Below are 12,424 nucleotides of genomic sequence, written 5' to 3'. Positions count from 1 at the left end.
AAACGTATTTTTTTAAAGAATAATGTTCTATTTAAATTTTTTAAAAGATAAATACAAGGTGTCGTATATATGTGATACATCCAAAGGTGAAAATCACTACCGTATACATGAGGAACCTCAAACCACCCTAAAAAAAATACCCACCTAACACTAAAAGCAAGAAGACCCAATTCTAATAGGCCTAAAACAAGACAATAGAAGAGGAAAAGTAAATCAAATCGGGGAAGAAGAAAAGGAAAGTCCGATGGAGTGGTGATGATGGAACGCGTGGTATCAGAGAGAAAGAGAATCAATTTTTTTTAGTGGGGTGGTACTTAGTAGTACTATTGGGCTATAATTTTTTTGGAGGCCCATACCTTAGGGAGACCCAGCTCCATTGAGCTCTTTGCACACCCCAAGGTCCGACCCTAGTTCACAGTCATGTTCACTGTTTGTCGCCAAAGAGAAAAGAAGATGCATCCAGGAGAAAAAAATGAGAGTGCATGTTCGTAATATTCAAGTTAGCTTAAGAGTAATATAGTAATTTCCACAAATTAATGGGTAGGCCATGACCATCCCATATTCTCACGTGACTCCGCCTCTGTCTCTACATATAAAATATGATGTCCCTAATGACTGAGTGCTCATGACAACCGTTCATGATCCATTTACAAAAGGTTAATTAGTTTATGAACTTTTTATATTAGGTGTATGATGTTGTGTAAAATTAAGAAAATTGCTTTTCTGATATACAAAAGTTCACAATGACACATGTAAATTATCTAAAAGCCCCCAACGGTAGTTAACTGCCGCTCAAGTAACCGACAACAGTCAACTGCCGCTGGCTCTAGCGGCAGTTAACTGCCGTTCACACCAATAAATAGAGCCAATGTAATCTGCAAGCCATTTTGGCCTGTTTGTACCTGTAATTTCAAACGGAAATTCCGCATGAAATGAAACCGAAACAACAACATCCAGCAATCACAAACATCAACATTTCATAGTTTATCAATTAGTCGGTAACATTACACAAAATCGATAATGCTTTAACGTTTCACAATTGTTTGAAATTCGTCAAATTTTCCACAATATGCAACACATTACACGTAAAGTACATTAATTTATAATAAATGCAAAACTCAAATATATTGATATATATATAATTCATTAAAGGTTAATTACATATTATCAAAAAAAATTGGTCATTACATTATATATCCCAAAAAATACATCGACGCATATCGACCAAAAGACGGATGAACACCGACTAAAAAGTGTCATATTTCACCTAATGAAATTAAATCATCTAAATGTTCTAAACACATCTTCAAAGTCTTCGTTTGCTTTAACTGGAGTGTCATTCAACAAAATTGGATTGTCTTGATTTGTTGGTTTTTTTGGTGGAACCAGTGTCTCTCGTAGCTCAATCTCCATGAGTGCTCGGAAATGATCGTGTTGATCCAAAAATTCATCCTCCCATGTTGCCGCCTCTTCGCTCTTGTGTAACTTCCACTCCGTAGATGATGGAGGTAGTGGGCAACCATCTTTCAACGAAAGAAGGACAAAATGATTTGGGATTAGACCAAGGCAAATCATGTTGCTTTTCGAGTTAACCGGAGGCCTACCTCTAAGTGGGAAAAAAGTCTCTAAGACTCCAATATCAAGGGTAGTCATCTCTAATACTGGCCTATTGAAACAAGATGCAACGATGTGTCCCATATCCGGCAATGTCAACCATTTGTCGGGAGGTGCAAAACTACTAGCATTTTTGGGAGGATGCAATCCATCCAAGATGTAGTTGTAACGGCGCTCGCTCGCATATATCTCGATGTATTTGTTCCTATGCTCTTTCAACTCTTTAATAAGTGCTCTCCGCACCATAACATGACTTTCTTCCGTCAAACCCACGGATTCGGCTATAGCCTAAACCCACAATGTCCATCGCCAATAACATCCACAATTCCCTCAATGTATGGTCTCATGAATTTTGACATGTAATACATTGGACTCGATGGATCATAATTTCTTGAAACCAAGCTAGGCTTAGGAACCGGAACCGGAGAAATGCCAATGCGAGCACCTTTTCTTTTAGGTTGTGAATATTTTTTTGTGGTGAAGATTGACTTTCCGGATATTGAGAATCAATAGTCTCCCATGAAGATGGGATCCTACGTGTCGTTTTTGGTGTAGTTTTGATTTTTTTTGGAAGCTCCTTTGGTTGTCACCTTTCTTGGAGGTGGTGACAGCATTGTGGTATCCAGAAACGCTAACAACCGTAAACCTTCTTTGATTTCTAGTTTCATTTGGAACGGAACTCTTTCGAGACGTTCTTGGATACCACGCCATTCTTCCGTGACCGAAAACAAATCTTCATTACTTTCTTCTTCACCCATATACAACTTATGCCAATGAGGGTGTATCTCATCCAATCGAATGGGCTTGTTGTGACGAATTTTCATAGCAATGAAGCATGCACAAGGTAGGCCATACGACATCCTTTGAACACAACCGCAAGTTTTCTTCTTCATGCACAAGGTTTTCCTAGCACGGTCTTTTTCCACAAAAATAAAGTTCATGGCTTGTCTAGAAACGTGACCCCCCAACCCGGAGTACAATGTGACATCTTTGTATCGATGTTCCAAGACCATAACGCTCCTACCAAATGATGATTGTATCTCCCCAAACCGATTTGCCAACATCTCATCTATTTTTTCCCAACAAGTACCCAAATCACCTTTGGAGGTGGACAAATATTCCTTCACCACACCATGAACTCCTTCAACTCTGTTTGTGGTCCTGTACCCAAGATGTAACACAAGGTCCGTCCATGCCCTCACTAATTTGTCCTTAAAAGGCTTCAAAATGGTAGTTTCAACATAGTGAAGAAACTTTGGATAATCCTTACAAGCATCTTGGAATTCCAATAGATTACCTGCATATAACTCTTGAGTAGGAGATTCAACAAATTTTTCCCACGCATCAAATATGGTATCAGCTAACTTACTATGCTTCTCCTCGTCGACAATCTTCTTTTTCCCATCCACCACAACAACATTTTGTTTATCTTTACAATCGGTGATGATTCTTGATCTAACATTTTTGCAAACATGGAAATAACAAAGTATTGCACTACTATCAGGGAGAAAATTTGCTACGACTTTCATCATACCCGTGTCCCTGTCGGTCACTACCACCTTAGGCATATCACTATTTGGTCCAAGAAGTTTAAGCAACATTTGCAAAGCCCAATTAAAGTTATTCTCCTTCTCCGATGTCATAAATGCAAAACCAACCGAATATGTCAAATAGGTTGAGGTGGCTCCAACTATTTCAAACAATGACATCCTATACAAGTTGGTTTTGTGCGTGGAATCCATTATCAAAACAGTCGAAAAATTGTCAAACAACTTTACCGATGTTGGATGAGTCCAAAATATGTCTTGAACGGTTTGACTTTCCTTTTTTCTATTACGTAATAAACATATCCATTCTCTTCCAACTTTGTTATTAGAAATTGCATCTCCGTCAAGTCACCCCTTTTTGCCTTTTTGAACTTATGACGTTCATTGTAGACTTGCTTGATATTTGTCATGGACTCTGATGAGATCATGAGTTCATTAAGCATGTGGAAGGAGGCATATAAAAAAATGCACAAAAAAATGAATATTATATTCATTTTATTTTATGGTTTTCGACTTTAATTCCATGCATAACTTGGAAGTGCTAATTCACGTGTAGTGTACATGTGGGAAATAAGTCATTAGTTTAATTTTTGTTATTCAAGATACTTGGAATTCAACAAGTCAAGAATTAATCTCATTTGGAATGTGGTAGTAATTTTCATAATTGCCAATAATGATGGAAATTCATTGCCATGAATTCATACAAGTAAACGTTACTTATGACTTGTTGGAACATTAAACCCATTTGGATCAATTTGGAAGCTCACGATAAACTTGCTGATTTGCTATATGGAATGATGGCATCTGAATGGTGGTGTTTTGAATTGACATTTGTATTCTCGTTATAGCTTTACTTTAATGAATAATTGTAAGGTTAATAATAAGCCATTTAGATAATTAGGATTTAATTTACCAGTTTTATTTGAATTAATTAGGGACTATTGAGTTTCATAGAGTCAGAACTCTATAAATTGTAAGCTTTTCTATGAAATAAAGATATAGAGAATTTTGATAAAAAAAAAGTCACTTTATGTGAATTTGGAAGCTTTGCTTCTTTTTGGTTCTGGATTGAACCATGCATTGATCATATCAAGAATCCTTTCTTGTGGTGATCCTCAATCCCATAGACTTATCACTTTCTTGGATTAGAAAGTGTGGCGTCCCTTTCTTTCCATTCCATTTCTCCATTTTATCCACAAAATCTGTTTTGGTCAAAATTCTACCATTTATCCATTTTAGCCCAAATTTCCATTTTTTCATTCTGTTTTATTATCATATTTTATCCAAAATTCACAAAAATACAAAACCAAAATCACAACCCTTTTTTATCTTTTATCAGACTCTTTCCTTTTCTTCTTCAAATTTTTCAATATTTTTTGGTTTCACCGAAGAATTGGTCAAGTCATGTACAATCTTCTTGTCGTCCTCCATTAATCTTCCGGCAAGAAGGTTCCCTGCTACATATGGCACCATCTCATGGTTGTGAACGCCATTAAGAATAGCCAATTTCCAAGCACTGTCTTCCCTGACGACATATCCACGCACCTTGAACAAACACCCACATTTTCTTGATCCCGTTGCTTCATGCTTCACTTTTGTCTTCGGTACTTTGTGCTCGCCACTCCGTTCACAAACCAACTCCAACACAGCATTTCTACCTTCACAAGATCTTCTAATGATAACCGTAAATCCAGCCCTATTTGCTTGTCGACGAACCCAACCGAGCAATTCGTTTTTATCTTTCCATGTATCTCAGGTAAAAAAAAAATGAATTGTGTCCACTTCATTGTCAAGAAGTTTCCACACATCGGAATTGACGCTTGAAGCCTCAACTTTAACGGAAGCTTCAACCTTCACGGAAGCTTCGACCTTAATGGGAGCTTCAACCTTAACTGAATCGACAACACTTGGGTTTCGATCACCCGGATCATCACCCGCATTCTCAACCATATCTATAAATAAACAACATATAATTGCTAAAATAATCAAGGCTTAATTGCAGTTTTAGCCCCCTAAAAAAAAACTACAAAACCGCCCCCTAAATTTTGCAACTGTAGCAGTTTTGGCCCCCCAAGGCAAAAAAAAAAAAAGACACGTGGCACCTCACTTAGGGTGCCACGTCAGCGTAGACCGAGTCAAAATTGGCCTTGGGGGCCAAAACTGCCACAGTTGCAAAACTTAGAGGGCGGTTTTGTAGTTTTTTTCTTAGGGGGCCAAAATCGCAACTTTGGGAAAGTTAGGAGGCTAAAACTGCAATTAAGCCAATAATCAATAAACATGTATCTAATACATATAATAACATAAACAAACCAAAAAAACAAAAGAGAAAAAAAATTGATTTTTTTTTTTTTAGGTAGTATCATTGCCAAATGAAGTTTTGAAATTTTTTCTTAAGTGTCCAGCGGCAGTTAACAGCCGTTGACTCTCAGTGGTAGTTAACTGCCGTTGCAGTTCGTGACAGTACAAAAAAAACAGCAAAAATCAATCAAATGTAAACGAGTTAAAATTTGCAATACCTGTTCTTTGATGCATATTGTGTGTAGAAACGTCCTATCAATCGATCAACAATGATTTGAAACCATGATTTTGACACAAAAATTTTGTAATGTAGATTTTTTGAGATATGGTAATGGCGAGGTAAGGTGATGAGTGAATAGGAGGTAGGAGTTTTCTGGTTTTGGGGGAAAAAAGCAATGACAGTTAACTACCGCTGATGCCAGCAGCAATTTCCAATGATAGTTAACTACCGCTGGAGACCCTAACGTAATTTACATGTGTCAATGTGAATTTATCAATTTCAAAAAAACAATTTTCTAAAATTAATGGATATATGATGGTCCAAGTCAGCACTAACATAACTATTGACCATTTCCCTTCAAAATAAAAAACTGATTCGATGGAATAATCTAATTAAAAAAAAATAATAGTAGTAGTAATATTTTAGGGATTTGATAAATCGCTTGTGTGCAGGGTACGAACTTATTAGTAACCGCTGAAACCTCGTATCCCTTTCATCACTCATTCCCAATCTTTCATCGCAAACTGCAATCCTCTGTGAAATGAACTTCCACTCAACCTACCTGGTAACTACATTACTCTATTTCTTTTCACTTTCATTTTTTTATTGTTTCTACGTTTGTTTTATCTGTTAGTTAGATTCAAACGATTGCATTAGGGTCTCTTTAGATTTAATTTGAATTTGAGCTTGGTCAAAGAAAATTGAATGTTTTATTGAAAGTTTGATGTTTTGATTTTTGTTAGATATAAAGAAAGTTTTAGAGGTATATATATTCATGGAAGAAGTAGAAAAGAGGTATATGTCCACAGTTGTTGGTGAAACCGTAGACGAGTCTGTGGAATGTGGTGGTCAGATAGTTGAGGATTTGAGTGGAGAAGCTGGGATTGAGAATGCCGCAGTTAAGTTGGATAAAGTGGTTTCGGAAAGGGAAGCGAGGTATCAATCAATAGTTGGCACTGACTCTTGGACTATGGAGGATGCTGCTGGGGCCGCAGGTCACCCGGGGACATCACTGTTTGCTGACATTTTGAAATCGATTGATTCAATACTATACACGAATTGGAATGACGGTAAAGTTGACCGCAACTCTAGTATTGTTGATATTGAGGAAATGTCAAATTTTAGGAATGATAAATTTGATGCCAACTCTAATATTGTTGTTGATATCATGGAAATGATAGATTCAATATTGAATATGCCAATTGTGAACGATAAAGTTGATGGCAGAGCAAGTATTGTACATGAAGTTGTCTGTGGAACTGAAGTTGAAAAGTGTAATGCAATGGAGCAAGTAATAGCTGACAAGGATGTGAGTGGTTTTTCTGCTTTGAATACTGAACAATCTGATGTACGTGGGGGGGATGGAAATTGATGTTGAAGATCAACAAGGAACAGAAAGAAGTCGAACAATGAATCGAACTGTCGAGGTTAAAGGTAAGATATCTGCTGATCTCATTGGTGTTTTTTTTTCCAGCTTAATTAGTAGTTGAAATTGAAATTGTAGTAAATGAGAATCTCGTTTAGTTTCTAGATAGTGATGCTTGTAGTTCTGTTGGTGCAGGATTGCTGGTATCTATTGAGGGCGAGGAAAATTTTCATGCTAATGCAATTGTAGAAGAAGGCACTCAAATTACTGAGCAAGGGAGCCACGTACTGTTGCATGATGGAAAGGAAAAACTCAACGAGGAGTCAAATATGAGGCAAAAGGTTGAAGAGCAAGAATGCGTTGACAAGGACAATTAATTTTTTGTTGACGAGGAACAAGATTTGTTGGAAGTTATTGAGTATGCAACTCCTGTTGTTAATACAGTTGATCAAGCTGGTCCTAGAAATTTAAATAATCAAAGCAGCGCGCATCAAAAGCGTAAATATAATTTCAAGGATACTATGCATCCAGCAAAGAAGGAAAAAGGGATGTCAGACCCAATGAATGGTTCTCTGGATTCTCCAGACGGTGATTGTTGGACTCCAGTTCATCTGGTTTCACCTGAACATTCCAAGAAAAGGAGCACCTTTGATCACTTTGATGATGACTTCAAAATGCAAACTGGGAAAAAAACAATTTCTGTTGCAGAAGTTTCAAATACCACAAATTCATCGTTTACAATTGGTGACTGTATTCGTAGGGCTGATGGTCAACTCACTCAGAAGACAGATGTAGACATTGGTGTTTTTCCTGAGAATAGATTGGATGTTTCTCCTAAAACTGTTGAGCATGACGAGAACACAACAAAATATTCGTCTCTAGTTGATATGCTATCTTCACTTCAGTGTGTGGCACAAAAACCCCATGGAGAACATACTTTTCTCAATGGCATAGGCAGCTTCTTCTCTGATTTCAAGAATTCTGTAATTGCGAGTGCCGATTGGAAAGAGATTTCACGTACGGATGAACTTGGCACCATGAGGAAGAAGAAACCACCCATAGCTGGAACTGGATTTGTTACATTTGAGCATTTGAGTGACTTGCATTGTACAGACTGGGTCATTGACAATGGCAATGAAGAGAAACCAGTGCAACAACCATTGCTGAAAAACCAGAAAAAGGACGAACAACTTGTCGCTGCTAAGCCACCAAAGCCAGCCCAAGTTAATCGTGGGCCCTATTCCTGGGAATAAAATTCTAAAAGCAATCATGCTGAGACTCCTAACAAACCTCCTGGTTATATAAATGAGAATGCTCCTGCTGAGCTTGTTATGAACTTCGCCGAGTTCAAATCTGTTCCCTCAGAAACAAACCTTAACAAAATGTTTAGGCGTTTTGGAGGACTAAAGGAATCTGAAACAGAAGTTGACAGAGTAAACAGCCGTGCAAGAGTGGTCTTTAAGAAGCGTGCAGATGCAGAGGTAGCTCTAGGTAGTGCTAAGAAGTTCAAAATATTTGGCTCAGTACTCGTAAATTACCAGCTTAATTACACTCCAAGCGTGTTCAAAGCTTTGAGAAACAAAACATGATTAAAGATCCAATTATCATGGGAAGGCTGCTTTAAAATGACCTTGTTTGTAAAGCAAGTAATGGTGTATCCAACTTTTGATGGGTAAGCTTTAAAATGACCTTTTTTGCAAATTTCTTTGGTAAGGTTTAGATTTCATATTCTGTTCTGTAGTTGATCAAATGGGAAAATTGGTTACAGTTCTCAACAAAATGAGTATTTATACTAACATAGTTGGTTAGTCCAGTTATTATTCTATTACTTTTATTATACAAATCTTAGACTTGATGGTCCATGAAATATTCATATCGTTTTTATTTTATTTTATTTTTAAATAAAGGAATACTCTAATAAACAGCAATCTTTGTTATCTGTATACTGTGAAAATTATCCGAGACATGAAATTGGATGCTGCTAAACCAGAGTAATTAGCTAGCAGCTACATCAGATAAAAAATGTATCACAGTAAATAAATTACCGTTAAATGAGATATTTTAGCTTCTATTACCTGAGACGATTTCATTGCCTTCCCAGTACAGTTTTATAACTTGAGCGATACAGTTTTATGGAGTTATAGAATTGAGAAGTAGTATCAAACAATCTTCAAGGTCTTTCATCAAACAATCTGGTTGAGCGGTATGAAACAAATTGTACACACTTAAACAAATATGTTGGTAGTTGAGGTGGCTTCACTGCAACCTTTGTGTCATGCCATTTAGGTACTTAATAGGTTGAATGCAAAGATATTGTTCAGACAAGAGGGAAAAATTAAAGGAGCAAGTAATTTAAATATGTACCCTGCCTGCACAACCCTATGAATGATGCAGAGGCATGGACATTTAATGTAATGGGAATGAGGCAAAAGATATAGTTTTAAATTTTTTTGAATATCCTATAGGTGTTGTTTTTCATTGGTGTAGATTATTAGAATCATGCAATCTTATTGAAGTGGGAGTGGCCAGTAATGAAAGCAGAAACACATCACTTGCTGGTGTAAATGAGCTGATCATTTCAGAAGGCATGACCAGAATCATAAGTATCTTTATCACCCTCCCCAAAATCAAAAGACCTTGAAATAAGATAGTGATTTGGGATTAGTATCCTTGTAACCTTGTTATAAGCCAACTATTAGGAAGATATTGCTAAGATTTTTTACACAGGGTGCCAAGCTTTCTTCTCTTGAAGTGACCCACTTGCCAAAAATGTATTGTAGGCCTGGTTTAACAAAAGTAACAACGTTGCAAATTACATGGTTTTTCCAAATAACTCTACGGTTAACAGTAATTTTAGTTTGAAAGGTCAAGCCATAAATAAATTCCCAAAGTTATGTCGCATGTAATAATACAAATTATTCTTAAATACTATTTGTTTGGTCCATCTAAATTCACTTTTTAGATGGAAACTGTTTGATACTCATAGTTTTAATCCAAATTTATATTGTCAAATCTGAATAAATTTATTTTGTTCCATCGAAATATCCATCTGAATGTTTTCCACCTAAGAATTTTTACTTTTGTGACATGTTCAACCTTCATATTTAACAAACATGTAACAATATAAGCTAAACTCTCGTTTTCGCGATAAGGGTCATCTCATTACTTTCTATTTACCAAATTTAAAACGAAATTGGTTCAAATATTATGTTACGCAATAAAGGACATCGAGGGACAAATTCAACATTAATATTTATCAATCTTTTAACCATATAGGCTAAAATCTCATTTTTGGGACAATGGTCAAATTTCATTTTGCCGAATACAAAACCAAATAGGTTCACATATCATGTTTCGTATCAAGGGAGATAGAGGGACAAGTTCAACCTTTATCAAACTTCAAATCATATAGGCTAAAATCTCATTTTCGCGACAAAGTCATTCCAATACTTTCATTTTTCCGAATGTAAAACCAAATAGGTTCACATATCATGTTTCGCATCAAGGGACATCGAGGGACAAGTTCACTGTTTATCAAACTTCTAACCACATAGGCTAACATTTCATTTTCGCGACAAGGGTCATTTCAATACTTTCATTTTACCGAATTTCAAACCAAATAGGTTCACATATCATGTTTCGCATCAAGGGACATCGAGGGACATGGTCAACCTTCATATTTAACAAACATGTAACAATATAAGCTAAAATCTCGTTTTCGCGATAAGAGTCATCTCATTACTTTCTATTTACCAAATTTAAAACGAAATTGGTTCAAATATTATGTTACGCAATAAAGGACATCGAGGGACAAATTCAAAAATATTATTTATCAAACTTTCAACCATATAGGCTAAAATCTCATTTTTGGGACAATGGTCATTCAAATAATTTCATTTTGCTGAATACAAAACCAAATAGGTTCACATATCATGTTTCGTATCAAGGGAGTTCGAGGGACAAGTTCAACCTTTATCAAACTTCTAACCATATAGGCTAAAATCTCATTTTCGCGACAAAGTCATTTCAATACTTTCATTTTTCCGAATATAAAACCAAATAGGTTCACATATCATGTTTCGCATCAAGGGACATCGTGGGACAAGTTCATTGTTTATCAAACTTCTAACCACATAGCCTAACATTTCATTTTCGCGACAAGGGTCATTTCAATACTTTCATTTTACCGAATTTCAAATCAAATAGGTTCACATATCATGTTTCGCATCAACGGACATCGAGGGACATGTTCAACCTTCATATTAAACAAACATGTAACAATATAAGCTAAACTCTCGTTTTCGCGATAAGGGTCATCTCATTACTTTCTATTTACCAAATTTAAAACGAAATTGGTTCAAATATTATGTTACGCAATAAAGGACATCGAGGGACAAATTCAACATTAATATTTATCAAAATTTTAACCATATAGGCTAAAATCTCATTTTTGGGACAATGGTCATTCAAATAATTTCATTTTGCCGAATACAAAACCAAATAGGTTCACATATCATGTTTCATATCAAGGGAGATCGAGGGACAAGTTCAACCTTTATCAAACTTCTAACCATATAGGTTAAAATCTAATTTTCGCGACAAAGTCATTCCAATACTTTCATTTTTCCGAATATAAAACCAAATAGGTTCACATATCAAGTTTCGCATCAAGGTACATCGAGGGACATGTTCACTGTTTATCAAACTTCTAACCACATAGGCTACCATTTCATTTTCGCGACAAGGGTCATTTCAATACTTTCATTTTACCAAATTTCAAACCAAATAGGTTCACATATCATGTTTCGCATCAAAGGACATCGAGGGACATGTTCAACCTTCATATTTAACAAACATGTCACAATATAAGCTAAAATCTCGTTTTCGCGATAAGGGTCATCTCATTAGTTTCTATTTACCAAATTTAAAACGAAATTGGTTCAAATATTATGTTACGCAATAAAGGACATCGAGGGACAAATTCAACATTAATATTTATCAAACTTTTACCATATAGGCTAAAATCTCATTTTTGGGACAATGGTCATTCAAATAATTTCATTTTGCCGAATACAAAACCAAATAGGTCCACATATCATGTTTCGTATCAAGGGAGATCGAGGGACAAGTTCAACCTTTATCAAACTTCTAACCATATAGGCTAAAATCTAATTTTCGCGACAAAGTCATTCCAATACTTTCATTTTTCCAAATATAAAACCGAATAGGTTCACATATCTTGTTTCGCATCAAGGGACATCAAGGGACAAGTTCACTGTTTATCAAACTTCTAACCACATAGGCTAACATTTCATTTTCGCGACAATGGTCATTTCAATACTTTCATTTTACCAAATTTCAAACCAAATAGGTTCACAT

The 12,424-nt window shown here is 35.9% G+C and overlaps 1 protein-coding gene and 1 pseudogene across 2 annotated transcripts; one reads left to right on the top strand and one right to left on the bottom strand.

Moving 5' to 3' along the window:
* Positions 1-1,281: 1,281 nt before the first annotated feature.
* Positions 1,282-5,111, bottom strand: LOC146906115 (uncharacterized). Its single transcript, XM_085728742.1, has 4 exons — positions 4,944-5,111; positions 4,572-4,706; positions 2,205-3,245; positions 1,282-1,902 (listed from the first exon to the last, which is right to left on the bottom strand). The coding sequence occupies exons 1-4, from the start codon at positions 5,109-5,111 to the stop codon at positions 1,282-1,284; spliced, it is 1,965 nt and encodes a 654-aa protein (XP_085584868.1).
* A 994-nt stretch (positions 5,112-6,105) lies between these two features.
* LOC146906114 (uncharacterized) lies at positions 6,106-8,858 on the top strand (annotated as a pseudogene). The gene is made up of 4 exons (XR_015018847.1): positions 6,106-6,244; positions 6,423-6,749; positions 6,861-7,113; positions 7,241-8,858. The product of XR_015018847.1 is annotated as an uncharacterized LOC146906114 (transcript).
* Positions 8,859-12,424: the final 3,566 nt, after the last annotated feature.

This window comes from Medicago sativa, chromosome 7 (genome assembly GCF_051527215.1).
Source record: "Medicago sativa cultivar Bolivia chromosome 7, Bolivia_mono, whole genome shotgun sequence".
NCBI lineage: Eukaryota > Viridiplantae > Streptophyta > Magnoliopsida > Fabales > Fabaceae > Medicago > Medicago sativa.
Note: the sequence above shows the minus strand (reverse complement) of the source record. Positions and strands in the feature narration are given on the sequence as shown.